The sequence below is a fragment of the Amblyomma mixtum genome, chromosome 3, assembly GCF_055824585.1.
Source record: "Amblyomma mixtum isolate Tamu chromosome 3, ASM5582458v1, whole genome shotgun sequence".
NCBI lineage: Eukaryota > Metazoa > Arthropoda > Arachnida > Ixodida > Ixodidae > Amblyomma > Amblyomma mixtum.
This window is the reverse complement of record NC_143014.1, coordinates 434,351,853-434,373,395: the sequence shown is the minus strand read 5'-3', so window position 1 is coordinate 434,373,395 and position 21,543 is coordinate 434,351,853. Positions and strand designations below refer to the sequence as shown.

The following is a 21,543-nucleotide window of genomic DNA, read 5'->3' as shown; positions in this document are numbered from 1 at the left end:
AGGTAATAGTAAGAAACTCTATGCCCATAGGTATTCGAGCAACGTAGTGTCTCACCGCAGACGCTGAAGTTGAACTGGTAGCAGTCGAGACAGGTGGGCGTCTTGAACCACACGCTGACGGGGCTGCTGACGACCTTCTCCGAGGCGTCCGTGCTTCGCAGGATGACCGTGTAGTTGGTGTCGAAGCTCAGGCCGCGAATGTCGTAGTGGAACACGTCGTAAGGCTGAGCCATGGAGACAAAACAGTGAGGATCTGGATACATGAACTGTTGCAGCTCCTTCAGGGTATAAAGACTGCGCACTCTTCCAAAGAGGACTAGGAAGTTGTGATTTCACAGCCACCGTCATGTCCGCTAAAAAGAAAGGAAACTACAGCTGATGCACTGACGTGTTTAGCGTGGGTAAATAAGGATTATTTTTAAAGGGGTTGCAACCGGTGATGCCCGTTAAGGCCCAAGTGGCTGCGCTCACCCCGCCTTCTCCGCCAGCCTGTCGCATGGGTTTGACTCTTGGCAAACATTTCGAATAAAAAAAGTAAAAGAGCTTACAGGTTATGGCAGAAATCGGCATAATGCCATGGTAATACACTCAACTATGGTCTGAATCACCATCCTCTTCCACTTTCCATCTGGGCTCTAGCACCGCCCACTGAACCACGGACATAACAGAAACACGAACAGCCACACATGCAGATCTTATTGGACGGAGAGACTCGGCCACTGGCGCATTTAATTTTTATCTTCCAAGATGCGATGGCTGGATTTTGGAAAAGAAGTACTTACAAACTTCCCTCCTTTCCAATCAATCAATCAATCAATCAATCAATCAATCAATCAATCAATCAATCAATCAATCAATCAATCAATCAATCAATCAATCAATCAATCAATCAATCAATCAATCAATCAATCAAATGACTTCGACCAATCAGTTAGTTGTAGTCAATCAGTATTTTTATCTTCTTTAACGCAGGAAAAATAAAATAATATTTACTCGGGAGTTGCTGATATTTTTTAAGTTTTTGTGCTCGCATTTCGTCGAAGCAACATGCGTCCAAGTCCGCACAAACAGCCGACACTGCCCCTATTCCAATCGACGACGTTTTTTGGCACAATGGGTCGTGACCACTGCGTCCAGCAACATAAAATACGGCGGCATCGTAAGGTAAAAACCAGAAGGTACTTCTCCGCTGTGTCGAGAGAACGTTTTCTGCGGTGGTCCCAGGCCCTTGTGCCGGAGCTTCTGTTGTACCTATAACTGTGAGCAACGTACCTTAGAAAGTCGAAAATGCGAGGATGGCACGTCCAACTTGGCGGGAAGGAGGTCGAGCAGGTAATTGCAGGATGGGTCTGGAATAATGCGGAAGCAAGAATATTAGATACTCTTTTAGCTCGGCTTGTTCACGTTTCGCTTCATTCGCAATCCCCAGCACAGCATCGCGCGAGAAAAGAGCTTTAGCGCTGCATCTCCTCTAGTAAGGCTGAGATCTGGGCGAGTTGGTATGCATTCATACTGGTGAACAGCGCAAAAAAGGCGGGACAACAACAAGACAAGCGCTGACTATCAACTGGGTTTATTGAAGGACGGAAGGGTATATATACAAAAACATAACACAAAGAAGTAAGAGATAGTGTGAAAAGGGCCGTGAAAATCAAAACTTATGTCATGTGAAGTGATGTAAGCCAATTCCTTGTTGCTAAGTGCCACGGAAGGACTGCTGATGCATTCGACACCTTGCCTGTGGATGTGATGCGCTTCCATTATTTCGCGCGTGAGTTTATCTTTATGGCGGAACATAACTTCGGTTTTGTTGTACTCCGGTGCGCACTTGCACTTTTTGCAGCGGAACTTTGTGCGCGGAAGCCCGCCACGGAACAGGACGGCGGGCTTCCGCGCACAAAGTTCCGCTGCAAAAAGTGCAAGTGCGCACCGGAGTACAAGAAAACCGAAGTTCTGTTCCGCCATAAAGATAAACTCACGCGCGAAATAATGGAAGCGCATCACATCCACAGGCAAGGTGTCGAATGCATCAGCAGTCCTTCCGTGGCACTTAGCAACAAGGAATTGGCTTACATCACTTCACATGTGACATAAGTTTTGATTTTCACGGCCCTTTTCACACTATCTCTTACTTCTTTGAGTTATGTTTTTGTATATATACCCTTCCGTCCTTCAATAAACCCAGTTGATAGTCAGCGCTTGTCTTGTTGTTGTCCCGCCTTTTTTGCGCTGTTCACCAGTATGACTGCATCTCCTCCTCTAACTCGAGTGAGCGGACTGCCTTGCTGCCCCATCTAGTAGTGGACGTTGTCGTTACCATGTATTGAATATGAATCACATTTGCTTCTGTTATGCTGAAAATACTTAATGTACGTAAGATTTTGTGTTGCAGTATCATGTTTGATCAGAGTGGTACTTAGACTCTAGCAGTGAGGAGGTCGTGTTAGAAAAATTGGCAGCGGCTTAGCTCGGCTATGCCAGGATATACGTACCGAAAGCGAGCGCAAGGACGAGGCAAGCGGTGTGACGTCATACCAAATGGCGGCTCCGCGGCGAGGCGCGCGGTGTGACGTCATGCCAGATGGCGCGGCGAGCGCGCGGCGGACGCCAGCTGCGGCGGTTCGCCACAGCGAAATCGTAAGTTCGTGGCCAATGTAGCTTTCGCTACAAAAATAAAAAAATTAGCCACTGCGACAGAGAATTCAAGCCGAATATACATTAGACGGTACAGTGTGAATGAATGCGACTGCTATTCGCGCGTGACGACCGCAAGTTGCCTCCGCCACCGCCTACTTCTAAGTGAGCACGATGCCGAAAAACATTCTTACAAGCTGTGATTCAGTTGAAACTCAGGCAAGGCTATAGAACGCAAAATTCGACATAACATAAGGTTATGATTACGACCGCCTTTAAGTTTTCAATATAAGTATGCACGCAAACTACTCGCTAAAAATATTACGCATTCTTCCAGACAAATTAGGAACCTGACACCGGCAATTATCAACTACGCACACGTCTGGAATCATAGCCAAAATACAAAAACGGCTCTCGACTAAAAGACTTTAAAGCTTAATTTTCAACACCAGTCATGTGTTATCCAGAAACCAACTAGGTGAAATGATGGCGATATGTCTGGTGTAATCACCCTACCAGCGCATCAACATATGTTGAGCGTAACAGAGCGAGACCCGTACACGCGGGGAATTAGTCTTTTACTGGGTGATGTACTTGCCTGGTCGCATGTTACCGTACCCGGGCTTCCCGGTTTACTTACCAAAAATGCTTTGTTTAAAATGGATCGATTACAAACGATAGAGCTACTTTGATGCTTACGTTGGTCGCCAGTGGACCACGTCAGTCGAGAAATGACTGAGCCGCCGTCTGGTGTCGACCCGGACACCGTGACATTCACTGGTTCGCCCGGCATAGTGGCATCTGCGAGAAGAGAGGGAAAATGCAAAGTTTCGCACATGGTAGAAGCTCTGCAGACTCATTTCGCTGATTGCAGCGTTCACAAAGTGGGATTTGATGTATTTGTCAGTATGCGCTGTATGCATACGTTTGCTCGCCGGATAGAGAGCGTTCCAGTTCCTTGAGTATACATGTCCGTAGTTCTCCTTCCATTCATACTAAAGCAATACTAAAAAATTCCCGGGTGCACTTGAGCAACTTACGCGCGAATAAAGCAAAAAGAATGCAGTTGGGTTCCATTTCTATTCCAGTTCTATTCTAATTCTATTCCAATTCTCTTCTGTTATTTTTTTGTAGTTAGTGCAGTTGCAAGTACTTGGTTGTCGCTTCGTATTAACGCAGTAGCATTAAAGGTCCCGTTCACCAAAAACATACCCAACAATTCTCGAAAAAAGCATTTTTGAGCGAGAAACCGTTTATGAACGCCACTTAATGTAAGATTTCACTGTATCAATCCATATATCCGCAGATAATCCGACAGCAGTCTTACTTTCTTTTTTCCTTCATTGTTTTTGCTGTCGTCAAAAGCGTTCTCCATTGATTTTCTATGGCAGTCTTAACTGCTCGATGCGACCGATGGAAACCCCTTAAGAGAAAGATTTTGCTTAATTTCAGAAGAATTGGAAATTACCTTCAGTATTTCCTCAACGGTCTCTTACAATTTCCCAATTTTTAATTTCTTGCGCGAGAATGTTGGACATAATCCGGTGACGGCGTTGGCAGGCGTCGGTGTTGGTGTTGTGAGCGAAAAATCACGAGCATGACTCTGGCAGGTGGTCCCCAGAGAGCAACCAAGGAGGAAGGTGGGCTGCCTAGGTCATGTGACCTTGCGGCATCAGCACAATCTACCCACCGTATAGTAAGCAAAGTGCCCACCGTGGCGGGTGGCAGTTAAATTAATGATCGGTCACTCGGGGAGATCAACCTGGGCCACACAAGGCCCACCGCTGGGAGCATTTGCCATCGCAGGGCAGTGGCGCATCGCTTAACCACTGCACCACTGCGCCAGGAGGGGCAAGAGGATTCTGTGGTACCTATGAATGCAAAATAGAGAATGGCTTTCTGCCTATGTGGGAATCGACTTATTGCGGTATCGCGTCATGCTCTTAAGGCGGAGCTTAATTGTACCATCCAATTTTTTCCCACCTTTGATGAAGCCTAGCCGTTTCCATAAGTCGCAAGTTCTGTTTATGGAAGCGAAGAACAACAGCGCATAAGCACTAAGATTCGGATACACAATTACAACTTCAAATTAGTTGAAATTAGTTGCAGCTCACGAAATAAGTTCGGCACGCAAAAATATGCAAATCAGTTCCACAGGAGTACGTGCTGAAGGCCTAAGTGTCCCCCAGCTCCGCTGTAGTTTTTAACAATTACAGTCAACTTTGTCAGTTACGGTTATGCTTCGACATAAATATTCCGTCACAATTTCGCGCTTCAATTGTTCCAAGAACGGTGTAACGGTCACAGAAAGGACAAAGAGAAATAAGACGCCAGTAACGCTTACTCTCCGAGTAATAGGTCCAAGGACTTGTTCTGGAGGGGCTGAGCGGTCCGCTCTTGGACACGGCTGTCACGCGGAACTGGTGCCGCTGATCAATGAGATCCACCACGGGTATCAGCCCCTGGTAGCGCTGCGAGGAAGTACACACTGTTACAGTCACTGTGTGGATTTTCTAAGACTGCAAACTTTCAATGGTTACAACCGCAACGTGAAAAACATGAAATGTCCGATGGCCGGCTATGGGTAACTGGCCTAAATAGCAATAAACCTTTCCTGTTGCCGTCTAGAGCCGTAGTTTCAGGCGGATATACTTTTCTATAAACAGCTGAAGACAGTTGTATGGTTCCGAGGCTATAGCTCTTGTGGCATAAATTTTTTCAATAGCTGGCAATAAGCACCACTTGCGGTGTGTATAGACGGTCATATAAGGCCTTAAACGCACATGGATTTTGCGATAGACGCCCATAGGCCGTTTTTTAGGGGTAGGACGCGTGCTCACCGTTCCCAGCGTTATCCACAACTCTGGATCCCTGGCAGCCATGCTCTCTGTTCGCATTTCAGTCACGAACACCGCTGCCAGAGGCCGTGTCCTTGTCGTCTGAACGCCGGAGTCGCCATCTTCCAGCAGACGCCACTTGAGGGCGACACCGTTCACGCGGGCTCCTTCCAGTCGGTAGCAGACGATTTCCGGCGCAGAAAGTGTCCACGCAATGTCGTCTGCACTGCTGCTCTCTGGAAAGACCCGAGCAGCTCACTGTGCGAAGACGCCGTCTTTTTGTGCTTCATATAAGAAGCACGAAATTGTCATTACTACTCTGGGTAGCCACTGGTTGTACCTCAGAACGACAACAGAAAAACTAAAGTAATGACACCTCACACCCCCCTCCCCTTTTCCTAGCCTGCTCCCATGAACAGATGCGTATTTTTTATAGCGCTGCTCTTAGGCGCCCGCTCATGCGTTCCACGTGGTTGTCGTTGTCGGCGTAGTCGGTGCAACACGCCTCCTGAAAGGTGACAGATAGTGTGTGTAGGCGTGTGGCAGGTGGCAGGTGGCGTCTTACCGAGTACTATCACAGCGAAACGACACCTGCCACGGCGAGACCGGTGGAATGGACAACAGGAAAGAGTTGCTGCCGCGGGAAGTTCCCGGAGGGTGGCTATAGCAGCGTAATACGCCACCTTCCAGGGGTGGCAGGTGTCGTGTGAAGAGATGCGCTTAAATTTCTCATTACTGACTGTCGTAATCGTCTGTCAATTTTTATTCTTTTTTTTTGCTATATGTGGCGACAACTAGTGGGGCGTTTCTTGTTAGAGATCTCGCGCGCTGGTTATGGTGATGCCCAGTTTGCTGCTAACGCTAGAGTGGAAAGATACGTCAGCGGTGGAAATGAGGCGGGTAGGCGAGAAGACAGCCGCGAAAGGGAAATTGGCATTCTTCGGAAGATGTTATTTTAGTCTTTCTTTTTTCGCCGGTATTTTGGGTTCTGTAGTAGCAGAGCTTCTACGAATTTGCCCAACATTCAACGAACCACTTTCAGCCTACTGCATGTGCTTGAAGAAGAAATTTCGTCCTAAGAAAGTAAATGCAAGTGGTACCACATGTATTCATCTTCTATTCCTCGTTTCTTAACTGCAGAATGTTAATCAAGAATTTTTTCATATCTACATCACGGATTGTAAACTGAGGCCTGTGGATACTCTACCAGTCGCTGTTATTATTCATAGCAGTGCGAGCTATCAACTGTAATGTGCGTTGCTCGAAAAGCCTCAAGTACTGTGTAAGAAAAACAGGTTCATGGCAAATTTCTAGTCTTCCTGGACATGCAGCTGTCATCGCATACCTTACTTTACCAATGATTTGAAAATATTGTAACGTGGCGGCCAGCCGAAGAATGGGGCGTGGTGAACCATGAGCCGGCAGTGGTTCGATTGAGCTGCTGTCAGCATCCCTCAGTGACTACTCCTTGTGTGCCTACATTTACGTGACAATATATGAAGTAATTGCTCTAACGATTGCAGCATGGATTGCAGCATCAACACCACTATCCTCAATGATGAGCACTTTGCTAGAAACGCGTCTCATTCCTCTCTGAATAATATTAATGGCTGCTACTAAGTACCCGACGCATGAAGGCATGGTACCGTCTTTGGACCAACACGAGAGCACCGCTAAACCTAGAAAGATATAAGCACGAACAGGGCGGCCTGATTCATGGGGAAAAAAGTACTCACCAACGCTTGTTTCGTTGAAGAACAGGCAGCCACTGTTACACTGTTGTGTTCTCTGCAATTAAAGAGTCAAGTGGCGCAGCGACCTTCGTCAAACCATGCTCTTTGTCAAGGGTGGGGCGCGCTGAATAGCAAGACATACCCTCATTAGAGGGCACTTGTAGTATTCCTTCCCAAGGCTTGGATTGCATATTTTCGCACGCATTGAAACGTGCTCCGACCCCTCGCGTTTTCCTCGCTAGTTTCGATCATTGAAAACATGCACAAGTGCACCTCAAAGGGTGCTCTAGACAAATCTTGTCGCCAGCTCCATTTTCTTAAATCGTAATCGCACATGGGACGGGTGTTTATGCCCTTCGATTCGATTGAAATACAGCTCCCACAGTTGGGATCTGACGGCCGCATTTCGGTGGAGACGACAAGCGCTGCGCCAACACCAGGTTGCAAAGGCCGCTACCGGGAGAATGATAATTTACTCAGCTGTAAATTGTTTTACCGGGTTAAGGAGCGGTTAACTGATAAGATATTGAAGAGGGTTTTGCCCTGCAATGGGCGTAGGAAGACTGCTGCTTGTGGTGATAAATTTATTTTACAGCGACAGCTATTAGTGCCCCGTTTTCTGAAGAATGCGTCGGTGTCCTACGTTCGCAGAGAGGGGGAAAACGCAGGCGGAAGACGAACTAGGGAGAGGAAGGAGACAAGGTAGGGAACACGCTGGCCATTGGTCAGCACCAGGCACATGATGATGATGATGTCCTCGGGCTGAATGGCACATACCCACGGCGGGGGATTGGCCAGGGTGCATGTGCGAATGAGAGCCTCTTCAGCTTTCTTTTCTCTATCGCCTAGCGCATCGTTGGGTGTCATGGCACACTGGTTCATAAATAATAAACGTTTTATTGCGTAAGCAATATTACGACAGGTTTCAGCCCTTCGCGTCGGGGCGGCCACGAGGCACGTTTGACCTTGAAGGGCGGCGCCAGGCGCGGCGCACTACAGCTGTAGCCGCGCCGCTGCCGAGTGGAGGCGCTGCCGTCGTCGCGCTCTCGCCAGCTGCGGTGTGTGGAGAGGAGGCTGGAGAACGGGGGGGGAGGGTACAAAATGCGTTCGCTCGCTTGCCGGCTGCGTCGAAGCATATTTGTGGCATTCGGCCGCAGCCTTCGGGCTGCGGTCGTGTATCTGTTTTTGCAGCTAGCGTCCGTCCCGGCGGACGCGGTTGTTGCGACGCGCGTCTTTACTCTCTGTTAATCTGTCCACTTATCTTTGAACTCTCTTCTATCTGCACGTGGCAGCGGTGGTGGCTCGGCTTGAGCCAGGTGGCAGGCCCGTGCACTTTGCTTTTCATCCTTCTCTCAGTCGCACCCAAACAACCAACCGGCTCCGTCGTTATGCCGCCTTATAAAAAGAAAGGGAGGCTACGTCGGCTTGACGAAGCCAGGAAACGACAACGGGCTTCGGAGACACATGAAAAACGCGAACAGCGCCTTGCTAAGCGGCTCGCTCAAGACGCTGCTAGACGGGCGCACCGCGCATCTATCGAAACCGAATCGTCTACAACCGGCGATGATCCTGAATGGAACGCTATGGATGCTTACGCAACCTACAAGGTTTAACCAAAGCTAAACCCCAACAAATTTTTTTGTCTAATTAATCCCTTCACTGACTACTTCAGACGCCAAGGCGATACTGTGGACTCGAAAATTTACGGCGAGCGCGAGACTAAGAAAGGAAACGCAGGGTTCCCGGATACCCAACTGGTCATGCAGCCCAGGCAAGAAGAAAGGGAGGGCGGAAACTAGATCCAGATGTACGTGCCGCCGATATCGAGGCTGAACGACATAGAGTCGAATACCTAGCGGTGCGTGTCGTCAAAGCAAAGGCAAGGTGTAGTGAGTGGTAATACCTTATAGTATGTGCCACTGTGGCGCCGTTGGGGAGAATATTCAACAGGGCGTGCTGCCGAAGTGGAGGTAAGCAAAAGTCAAAGAAGCAGTGGGGGGCTTTAATTACGAAATTCAGGGAGAATCCCCCCCTAGGAGTGTAGCTGCTCATTCTGCTGTCGGTTAATTTCACTTTGCAGATGATAACCATCCAGTGAAGCTATACTTACGCACGTACTTTCGCAGCTTCCGTTTCCTCGGGTGCCAGCAAGGCAACCTGCAAAGCACTGAAAACAACCCCACAAAATTGTTCTGATAGTGTGTAAAGGTAAAGCCACTTAAGTTGCACTGAAATTTAAACAAAGCTCACCGCGCCTGTGCATCTATGGGAGGGGCTCCGCCGTACAGCTATAGGCAGCTCTCCTGTTCATGCGCTGTTCGAAAAATCGCGGTTGACGGAATGTGTCCAGCTGAAGCATTATGTGAGGTATACCACAGTAACTAACAGCGCCATGATGTGTATCGACCAGATTTGCTGGTAGCAAAAATCAAGAAGTAGTAATCTCAGTAATGGCACAGCACGATCAGTTTCCTGGATGCGTAGACTGCGCACGCACCGCCTTACTGCGAGAAGGTGGAACGTGGGCCAATTACGGTAGGTGCATGCGGCATGCGCAACCGCACAGCTTCCATTTAGCACTCGTAGATGGTTAATTTCGTACACGTGGATCGCGGCAGCGAATTCAGCATCACGTACGCTACGCTAAAAGTGCCTATTAGCATCGCATGTTCACCAGTAATTCATAATATTCATAATAACGATGCTTACATACGGTAAGCAGTCAGTGACATATAGTCTACCACACTACCTCAATATTCTGCACAAGAACAACATCATACTTGAAAAGACTTCACGGCATAAATTAATAGCACTTATTCCTTTGTTTGAATGTGTTCCTTTGTTTGAATGTGCATCATTTTGACATCATGATTAGAACATATATACATAGCTTTGTGTATCTTCTTTCTACTTGATTTGTATCTCGGTTGATTATAAATGCGTTTCCTGTACATAAAAATTTTGAACAGTTTCTTTTGTCCAATAATGTCGAGTGATAACAGAGGCATAACGTCATGCAAATGTTGATGTATATATTTTGTGGCTGTATTTTCTTTTGTGCTTGTGAGTGCGCTCTTCCACTGCTGTTGTGATTAGCTGCCAGGCGATACCGCCGGCAGGGGGCGCAGGGTGGCCCTCAAGCTGCACCAACGCAGCTTTTTGCCTTGCGTCCTCTCTCCTCTGTTACTGATGTAACCTTGTGAGAGTTAATAAAGATGTATGTATGTAGGTGAGTGCCAAAGTTTAGAAGTAAAAAAACTTAGAGATCACTGCGGTGACCCACAATGGAGCAATGCGAAAGCAAAACGTCCACATACTATATCGATGTCCGCGACTGTTCTGATGTCCATGAAATATATCGACGTCCATGGCTATTTTGACGTCTAAGTGTATTCTTTCGCGTTTAATTATTCAGCTAATTGCACCTCATCAGCCGAATTTTTCCCGAGGCAACATTTTATGATCACACCCTATCTGTCAAAATCACACTTGCACATATTTATCATAAGAGCACGACGTAATCGTGCGGACAAAATTTGCGGACACGTTTTGCGGACCCTTTTTTCTGACGCGACAGAGCCATATAATGATTTCGCATTAATAATCACGTTTCTTTTTCCGTTCAAGCGCATACCTCTCGGCAGGGCTCCTTTTCGCAAGTTGGAGGCAGTAGGTACTCATCGGACATGTCGATCGCCGTCGTGGTTTCCGCCCGGAGCTCCATGAACTGTTGACGACGTACGGCGATTCAGAACAGTGGGATGGAAAAGAAAAAAATAACGGTCTGTTCCAACACACGAGAGCAGGTAAGAACACAAGATGCTTTGAAAAAGTGGTCTCATTGCCTGCTATTGAGCTGTACTGGGTTGGCAGTCACGGTAAAGGAGGTGCAACTTCCTTTACCAAATGGCTTTCCTTATTGCTTAGACTATGTGACTGCAGCTCAGTGATATATGCCACAGAAGTAAAAGTATGCGATCGACTTGGAGGCTGTGAAAACGGTCAATTAAGGCGGAGTGCATCGCATCCATATTCTACGTATTGCGCTGGAGTTGTGTACCGAATCTAAAAAATTTGACGAGAAAAATATATACCCTTCCACTGGTAGACATGCGGCGGCGCGGTTCAGAGAAAAATCGCATAATGACGATGCCGATGAGGAAGAATAAAAAAAGAAGCTCCAGGAGAGCACGTTCCGCTATCACGGTGTGATCTCAATGCGATGACGCTACTGGAGAGCAGACGTGAGGAGACAAAGGCCAGATTTCTTTCATGCTCATGTTCAAGTTCAGTTCAAGTTCATTTGTTTTCCTTTCTTACAAAGGAGGAGTTGGGACTAAAAGCTGTGGTAACAGTTTGACTGAAGGTCCCGACTCCCAGAGATAGTGGCAGTGCAGAAGGAAAGCGAGGATCACATCATTCAAAAGCATGGCGGATCGGACTAGTTGGTGCACGTTTGACATTTTCGTAAGCGCCAAAACAAGGTGGACAGAAAATGAATAGCCAGGGAGGAGCGCTCGTCCCTTCCTGTTCCTGTTGTGTTGCACGCGCACCGTTATGCTTTACACGAGGTAGAAAAGAACAGATAAAAAAATCTACTGCCGCTAAAATACAAACAGGGCAATGTCATCAGCAATATGGATAAGATAGTTGAATTAGCCGAAGAGTTCTACACAAATATATACAGTAGCGAACGTAATCATCAAGTTACTGAGGGAGGCAGTCGAGCACAGCAATGGGACATCCCGCCAGTAACGAAGGAGGAAGTAAAGAAAGCCTTAGGAGGAATGCAGAGAGGGAAAGCAGCTGGTGGGGATCAGGTAACAGCAGATTTGCTGAAGGACGGAGGAGAGATTGTGCTACAAACACTAGCCACCCTGTATACGCAATGCCTTGTGACCTCGAGAGTACCAGAAGCTTGGAAGAACGCTAACATTATCTTAATTCATAAGAAAGGAGATGTCAAGGACTTGAAGAATTACAGACTGATCAGCTTATTGTCCGTTGCCTACAAGGTATTTACTAAGGTAATCGTTAATAGAGTCAGGACAACCTTGGACTTTAGTCAAACAAATGATCAGGCAGGCTTTCGTAAAGGATACTCGACAATAGACCACATTCACACTATCAATCAGGTGATAGAGAAATGCGCCGAATACAACCAACCCCTATATATAGCCTTCATTGATTACGAGAAAGCATTCGACTCAGTGGAAACCTCAGCTGTCATGCAGGCATTGCGGAATCAGGGTGTGGAAGAGTGCTATGTGAAAATATTGGAAGATATTTATAACGATTGCACAGCTACTATAGTTCTCCATAAAGTCAGCAATAAAATTCCAATACGGAAAGGTGTCAGGCAGGGAGACACGATCTCGCCAATGCTCTTCACTGCCTGCTTACAGGAGGTATTCCGGGGACTGGAATGGGAAGAGTTGGGGATAAGAGTTAATGTAGAATACCTGAGTAATTTGCGATTCGCTGATGACATTGCCTTGCTAAGCCACTCAGTACAAGAATTGCAAAGCATGATCAATCAGCCAGACAGGCACAGTAGAACGGTGGGGCTAAGAATTAACATGCAGAAAACCAAAGTAATGTTCAATAGCCTTGCAAGGGAACAGCAGTTCGCAATTGGTAGCGAGGTGCTGGAAGTAGTAAGAGAATATGTCTACTTAGGGCAGGTAGTGACCGGAGATCCGGATCATGAGAGGGAAATAACTAGAAGAATAAGAATGGGGTGGAGCGCGTATGGCAGGTTCTCTCAGATCATGAATGGTAGCTTACCAATATCCCTGAAGAGAAAAGTATATAACAGCTGTATCCTACCGGTACTCACCTATGGGGCAGAAACGTGGAGGCTAACAAAGAGGGTTCAGCTTAAGTTAAGAACAACGCAGCGAGCTATGGAAAGGAAAATGATAGGTGTAACGTTAAGAGATTGGAAGAGGGCAGAGTGGGTGAGGGAACAAACGCGGGTTAATGACATCCTAGTTGAAATCAAGAGGAAGAAGTGGGCTTGGGCAGGGCATGTAATGCGAAGGCAAGATAACCGCTGGTCCTTAAGGGTAACGGAGTGGATTCCAAGAGAAAGCAAACGTAGCAGGGGACGGCAGAAAGTTAGGTGGGCGGATGAGATTAAGAAGTTTGCAGGGATACAGTGGCGGCAACTAGCAAAGGAGAGGCTTAATTGGAGAGACATGGGAGAGGCCTTCGCCCTGCAGTGGGTGTAGTCAGGCTGATGATGATGATGATGATGATGACTGCCGATCATACGATGTGATGAGACACACCTTCGCTAGCAGTACTGGTTGTACCTTTCGATTCTACTTGATCGCCTTCTCATCAAGTCTTTGAATTTGCTTTCGTCATGGGCTCTCGGTGAGGTGGAAGCTTCTGGGTGGTAGATGGTAGGTGGAGGTGTGTGGTTCGGTGATGAGTGAAGACCTTCCAGAAGGTGCAGGTAGGCGGAGGCTCGTAAGTGGGAGATGCATTTTTACCGGTACTTATTCCGGTGCCTCCATCGGAGGAGCCGTTTTATGGTGCCTCCTACGGGCATCCAACTGAGGGGGCCCTGGAGGAGGGTGCTTGGAAGGTGGAGGCTTATCATGGACGGACGGGCGGGCGGACGGACGGACGGACGGACGGGTTTTCGCCGGAAGAACTTTGCAGGTAACAATGCAAAATATGCAGTAATGGCATGGAGGGTGAAAAGGCCTGCGAGTGCGCTTACGTAACCAGACGTTCTCTTTGTGTTTATTTTCTTTTTGTCATCTCGGTGTACATGACATGTTCATTCCAGGTAGCAGGAAAATAAATCATCTATGAGCTATTTTCTGGTTATTGCCTGCACAGCCTGGCATGCGTGCTCTGCAAGGTCTGGCGCACAAATGCAGATAGCACAATCCCATGAAAGGAGAAAAAAATTGTCAGTGGTTTAGCTCTGATTAAACCTGGCGGATTGCGAAAGAAACGGGGAGAGAGAGAGAGGCGATGGAGAGCGCGCGGCAGCGGCCCCGGCGCGCTAGCTATGAGCCGCTACTGCTCATGCGCAACTGGCGAGCGCGGCGGCGGCACCTCTGAGTCACTCGCGCAGCGACGGCGGCGGCGCGCCAGCTGTGCGCCGTGTGAGGTCACTGCTCCTCGCGCATGCGCAGTATGGCCTTTCGTCAGCTACGCGAAATGGCTCCGCGACACGCGTAGTGTTGCTTTCGCAACAAAATTGAACCAACAAGCTTTCACCGCATCTTTTCGAAGGAGGGATCTTAGGCAAAGACTGAGCTGAACCGCCGCCCTGTTCACGCAACGCCCTCCTGTGGAGGATGTACGAACCAAGGGGTACAGCTTGAGAGGAGCAAAGCCCGCGCGCGCCCGCCTCCAATTCGGCCTAAAAATAAAACTGCCTCTATGAACGAGGAGGTAGTCTTCAGTTGCTCGAATCCGACGTTCCAGGCTGCGATCAACGACTATGCGTTCATTGTGCGCCAAGCCAAGCACGAAAACGAACACAGTGACAGAATTTAGGATATATACAGTTAAAAAATAAGATAGGCACACATAAATAAATGTACAGTTTTTGCCAAAATTAACCAGGCTGCACGGTTTGCTTGTCAGTCGTATATTAAAGCCATTATGCCAGCCCTCAAGCTTCGAATCTCTGCATGGTAAGGAGAACCCCTGTCCTCACCTTCCAAAACATTTTGATTTTTAGGGAAGCCGTGAGGGCTCTACTATACGAGTGAGAAGCAAACCATGCAGCCTGGTTACTTTTGACAAAGGCTGTACCTCACAGCATCCAGCCCTACGTTCCCATCAGAAGGAAACGGGCTAGCAGTATCTCCAGGGCCAGCACAACCCAATTTCGATATCGGAAAGCACATAACGCCGAGGTCATCACCAGGCGAGGAAGCCTCGGAACTGCAGCTCAACAACAAGCGCAGGCGATAACTCTCACAGTGTCTTCCTCGAGATGCGGAGACGACAAATTGAAAGCCTCGCAAAGCGTTTTCCATGCTGGGGCAGGCTGAAGTGCCTGCTAATAAAATTTCGGGGACACTTTGGCAAGTAAAGTGTTGAGAGGCGAAAGCCGAGGACACTATGTCGTGACGACTTCCGGTGGAAGGGACGTCACACCGTTCCCGTGGTTACATCGATACCCAAATTATACATATTTCGGGGAACTTAAGTGTTAACTACGCTTAATTACATATTTTTCCATCTAATTTGACAAAAATCCGACGTTTTTCCGACCATTCCATGACAATGTAAATGCTCCAACAGGACACATGTGGTGTGCATTTGTCATTGCCTGTTTTTTTTTCATTGCAAACTTTGTTTTATTGCATTTATTTTTTACAATTTCACTATGGGCATTTTCTAATACCTATTTTTTATGTTTATTTACTATTTTATTTTTTTTACTTCATTGTAAACGTTTTTTTTTTACTGATTGCAGTTCAACCATGTATTTGTTTGCTTCACTGGCTTGTACATTTGTTGCTGATGCTCTGCTCTTGTATAGGCGATGGGAGCCTAGTCAAGCTGCATTATAGCGGCTTTTTCTCCAATCTCCTCATGTATGTGTATTACGTGAAATAAATCAATTCAATTCAATTTTCACTATGCCGTGACGGCTTCCGGTTGGTGTGATGTCACACCGTTCCCGTGGCCATATCGACGTCTGCGTTATTTCGACGCAATTTTGAGAGTTTTGCCTATAATTAATGAACTAATTAATCTACAGCAATCAAACTTCGTTTCTAGGTTTATTTTTTCCTCCTCTGTCTGAAGCAGCCATTCGTTTTCTCCTATCTTTTTCAGTTCCCGAGTTAACACGCTGCCAAAGGTGTGACACCCTCTGCTAACGGACGACAGTTTGAGCCATTAATGAATTTAATTTTATGAGCCATTAAGCGTTTTCGCCTTAATACAACCACAACACTGAAACTAGCCTTGCCGTCGTCCACCCGCACAGTTTGCCTCGTGAATGGGCCGACGTGCTACGCGCAGTTGCCCACCATTATCGCAACACTGTCGTCCACGAACTGCAGGCCCGAAGTCGGGGTGAGCCTGTGTGCATTCTTGACGAGAAAATAGCGTCCAGTCCAGCGCGTTCGCTTCAAGCCACACCACAGCATTTTCTTTTCTTGAAGTTTAAAAAGCGCTACATTTTTAGAAGAAAAGAAAATGCTTGACCAACTAGCACCGCAACGTGTTTTATTGACCGCCCCACAGCAGTAAAGGATTTGCGAGAGAGGTCAGTTTCCGGCGTAAAGAAAATAGTTGCTAGATATTGAACACCTGGAAGGAAGGAAAAAACTGGGCACTGACAACGGTTCATCTAAAAACGGCGCACAGAAAAACACGCAGAACACAGGGAGAACGGACAGGACAAGAGCGCACTAGCAACTGAAGCTTGGTCGAAAAACACTTCTCACTCGGTAAGCATGCGCCAGGAAATTGAGCACATGTCAACAAGATAAAAACCCAAATGAAAACGTGACGTTGCTGTACGATAGACAAACAGACTAAACGAAGATAAAAATATTTTTAAAAATATGTAAGACAAGAATTAAGACAAGAACCTAAACCCCTGGGATGACCGAAGCCCATAAACAACACATGCGAAAGGCGAAACCTGCATGAGAGCGCTGCCACTCCTGCTAACGGATACCGAAGAACTTGCGCTCTTTTTTCAGCAAAAACACTGACGTGGAACTGACACACAAGTCGTCACCTGCGGCGATTATGTTCGAGGCCTCCACTGTCTCTCTATCCACTCTTTTTTTATCGCGCCCGATGACCACGCACGCAACGAACACGCAGCGTCGCTATGGACGGGTCATGGTTCGAACCTTCCCCTGCACTGCAAAAAATGTAAGGATTGCGAGGGCGGCTGTCTGCCCAACTTGGGTGCGACAAGTATCATCGGGCGCGGTAAAATAAAGTGGATAGAGAGATATTGGAGGCCTCGAACATAATCGCCGCAGGTGATGACTTGTGTATCAGTTCCATGTCAGTGTTTTTGCTGAAAAAAGAGCGCAAGTTCCTCGGTATCTGTTAGCAGGAGTGGCAGCGCTTTCATGCAGGTTTCGCCTTTCGCATGTGCTGTTTATGTGCTTCGGTCATCCCAGGGGTTTAGGTTCTTGTCTTAATTCTTGTCTTACATATTTTTTAAAAATATTTTTATCTTGGTTCAGTCAGTTTGTCTATTGTACAGCAACGTCACGTTTTTATTTGGTTTTTTATCTTGTTGACACGTGCTGAATTTCCTGGCGCATGCTTACCGAGTGAGAAGTGTCTTTCGACCAAGCTTCAGTTGCTAGTGCGCTCTTGTCCTGTCCGTTCTCCCTGTGTACTGCGTGTTTTTCTGTGCGCCATTTTTAGATGGATCGATACCAACTAGCCCAACTTTCTTCTTTACTGGACAACGGTTCAATACTCATGTTCTGTAGTGATGTTCCCTTCACACCTCATCACTGCAAAGTCGCCGCAGTACAGAAACCGAAACAAACGACCGAGGGACATGCCTGCCTTGCCCCTCCTGGCCTGGCGATAAATATAGGACTTCAGACTGCGGCTTTAGTTAGGCTCGTTGGGCGCGAAAAAAAGAAGCATGATATCTTCAATGAATACCAAACAGCGATGAAAAAAAATAACAGAATGAAATGCGCAAATTTTTAAAAGTGTCAATAATGAGTGAGACCGGAAATCGCATTGCAGTTCTCATCACCCCCCTAACCCTGACCCTAACATGCAGGCCGACAGGCTGAACTATGTTGAAAATCCTGAATGGTACATCATTGGCTAGATCAAAGTCATTTGTTTCTTTATAGACAAGTAATAAATGATAACATAAGCATCTATCAATGCAGACTTCAAGAAACAAAAGTTGACTACCCCTTCGAAATCTAATGTACAAATGAAGATCGCGAGGGCAGAAATAAAGGCAAGGAAGATAAGAACTTGACGAAAAATGAATGCCACCGACCAAAAAAGAAAGATGGAATGACGTTTCGGCTTAGAAAGATTGTGAACAAGGCTCCCGTGTTGGAGCAGAAACGCCATTCCATCTTTCTTTTTTGGTCGGTGCCATTCATTTTTCGTCATGTCCCATCCCGACCAGACGGGCTTCCGTCAAACTCTTGACTTCAAAGATAAGAACTAAAATTGATTTCTTCGGCTTGTAAGCGATGCCAACAAAAGTTATGAAGACCAGTAGGCATCGCTCATGCCGCCTTACAGCTCTATGATAAGAACGAAATATAAACTCACTCGGTCCAGGCACTGTGCTTGGCACTGAGCAACGCGGAGGGCATCCTCGTACGTTGCCGAATCCGGGGCGTCCCACGATGTGCCGTCCGACGCGGAAGTAGTGACACACCGCCGGATCAAAGACAAAGGGATCACTGTTGCAATCAGCACGCATCGCAACCACATCTCCGATGATGAATCGTGATCAAAAGATCAAAGGGCACCGCCAGCCACTTCAAAGGACGCCGACAAGGGGCAGACGACGAGATACACGAGACCGAGCAACCGCAGCCGACACAAGCACAGAAGCGCTCGACTTAGGCGTGCACTCGCTGTGCTTCGTGGCAGACGACGCCATCTGAAGGGAGACGAGCCCCGGGCAAGACATTCCTGGAAAGGACACTAAACAAGCCCTGCATCCACTCACGCTGCGCTTGTTTCCGGTGAATGAGTTAAGATAGTATAGTAGCCCCTCCTACGAGGACGCCAGACAAGGAGGGGTCTAAGAATTCAAAGGAAACAAGTTGGGATGCAAAGAGCGCCTCTTTGCCCAAGCGACATTGTTTCCTCTGTGAAAAGGAAAGGGTATAGGGTTGGGTTCGATGGCCTGAAAGCGGTTCAGTGAGTGAGTGAGTGAAAACTTTATTAGCTCTAGATTCGGTTGTATTCGGCGGTTTTGAGATGGCTTCGTCCATCTTGCTCAAAGGTCGGTTGCCCTTAGTCCAGGGCTCCGCTGGATGCTGCTGCCAGTCTTGCTCGCCGAATCAGACCTTCTTGGTCGACCCGGCGATCTCTGGAGAGCACTCCCTCCCATTGCTCCGCACTCGGGTTTGTTATCACTGGTACCACGCTTATCCTCTGGCATGCCCACGTTATGTGGTACAGCGTGGGTGGTTCTTGGCACCAAGGGCATTTGTCATTGTATTGTGTTGGATACATTTTGTTGAGTACGTGTAGGTTCGGGTAGGAGCCCGTCTGTAGCTTCCTCCACGCGACAGAGTCCTCTCTGCTAAGGGAGTTGTCCGGTGGTGGAAAAAGGAGTCCGCCTTTGACCATCTCTCCGAAGGCAAAGATAGAGAGAGAATCTGCAGCGACGTCTTTCACTGGTCGGAAATGAAAAGGAAAATGGCGCACTGCTTGAGAATGCACTGTATCGGCGCGACGCTTGAAGGACAGAAAGGATGGCAGTAAGGGGACAAAAGTTAAGAAAGCAGAGCATCTTTGTAGAGCCAGCGGTTTTCCGACCTTTACCCTTGTGATGCCGCAGACGAAAGGCTTCTCATGATGAACGTTAATGGGAAAGAATTAGATGGCTCCTTGAATTGAAAAGCCGGCGTCGTCGAAAAAGTGCCGGCGTTATGAAACTCGCGATTGGTCGAAACGGTGTGACGTCATCAAAGGCGGGAAAATCAGCGTGTTAAATAGTTCTAGTTACAACTGCACCATCTACAAAGTAATAGAATATTACTAAAATAGATTGCATTTGAATGGTTTGAGGCGACTTCAACCACGATTGGTTGTAGACTATAGGCGAACACTGTGTGGGATAACAGGTGAGGGGGAAAGGAAAGGGGGGACTTCTCGGACGGAATGCGCTCGGCGGGTTTTGGAAAGTGGCCACCTCGCTGACCACGTGACGGCTCGTCTTGCCGGAGCAAGCACGCAGCTATCAGTCATCCGTGGCGGTTTCACAAGCGCGCCACAGCCGCTGGATGTGCGCATTAACAGACCTTTTCGAGCAGAATTCATATGTCTCTGCTACGAGTGGATGCCAATGGTCGATCACGGACTGTCGTCAACTGGGTGACCAAAAAAAGGCCATCGCTCCAGCTCGTGTGCTCCTGGATTTTGAATGCTCGGCGGGCTTTGCCCCCAGATATCGTTGTTTAGAGGTTTAATATTACAGACATTTCGAATACAATGCACGGGACAGGAGATGACTGCATTTATGAGGGTGATTACGAGGGTGGTGCTGACAGCACGAGTAGCGGCCCAAGATGCAGCGATACAAAATATTAAAGCTACCTCGAACTTAGTGCTAGATATAACTTCAAACAGTAATGGACAATAAAGTATTTTCGCATGAATATCGCTTGAAAATCGAGCTGAAAAATTCCACTTTAAGGTAACAGCCGCACCCCGAGAGAGAGAAAAAACTTTATTAGAAGAGGAATTCGGAACACGCCCCAGGGTCCCCGCACGACCCCACTGCACACAAGTGTTTATGTTCCTGAGGTCCATAGCACTGGCAGCCCGGCCGGTGGCGATGGTCTGCACGGCCGGTGGCGATGGTCTGCACGGCCGGGTCCTCCGAGCGCAGCAGGGTCTCCCAGTCCTCCCAGGTCTTGAGGTTCTCTAGGTCCCGCGGGGAAAGGGCCCGCCGGGCAGAGGGAAAGGATGTGGAGGGAAGAGGCGAAGGGTGCTGGGCATAGGGTGCAAGCAGGAGGGGGGAAGGAGGGATGATAGTGGGCTAGGGTAAGGGGTGAGGGGAGAGAGTGTTTGAGCCTCGAATACTCCTCTGCTCTAAACTTTCTTCAGTTGCGTTTTGTCTCTTGTGAACGTCTCGAATGCGCATACCGCCTCGCTGAATTCGACATGCAACGGTTGGCCCATTAACGCATCGTGCTGAACCGCCAAAGCAGCATAGGGATTGTGAGCGCGTTTATTCTGTAGGCGCGCCCGCTCCGGACGACTAGCGGCGGCTGCGGACAGACGAACGAACCTTGGATACTACGTGCTCTACCTGGATTTCAAGGCGAAGCATCTGAGAGATCGTCAAGGCGAGCTGACGAATGCGCACGCAGATGCACGCGAGAAGACAGAACAAAGGAGGGTGTAAACGTATAGAATTGTGCATAAAGCTAGTTCTAATCTCATTCCAATCTTGGTTAAGCTGTTCCGATGTTCGGTCCGACATCTAACACGAGAATTCATACTGTAATTGTACATACATGTCTTGTTCGAATCTTCAATCGATCGAAAAGTTGGAACAGCTGATGAGCTGCGCTCAAATTTCGCATTAGGAAGTAGCGTAATCGTCGGCAAGTTTTTACTAACGACTACGCCCAGTTTGCTTCACAATTCCT

General features: G+C 47.7%; 1 protein-coding gene across 1 annotated transcript in view; it reads right to left on the bottom strand.

The window, feature by feature from the left end:
• The window catches only part of LOC149358176 (tyrosine-protein kinase receptor torso-like), a 31,900-nt gene extending 13,257 nt beyond the window's left edge, over positions 1-18,643 (bottom strand). Inside the window, 10 exon segments of the mRNA XM_089576740.1 lie at positions 56-224; positions 1,273-1,349; positions 3,334-3,435; positions 4,979-5,105; positions 5,475-5,703; positions 6,664-6,674; positions 7,212-7,259; positions 9,315-9,371; positions 10,839-10,931; positions 18,479-18,643. Coding sequence (XP_089432866.1) covers positions 56-224; positions 1,273-1,349; positions 3,334-3,435; positions 4,979-5,105; positions 5,475-5,703; positions 6,664-6,674; positions 7,212-7,259; positions 9,315-9,371; positions 10,839-10,931; positions 18,479-18,643 — 1,078 coding nt within the window.
• Between the last annotated feature and the right edge of the window lie 2,900 nt (positions 18,644-21,543).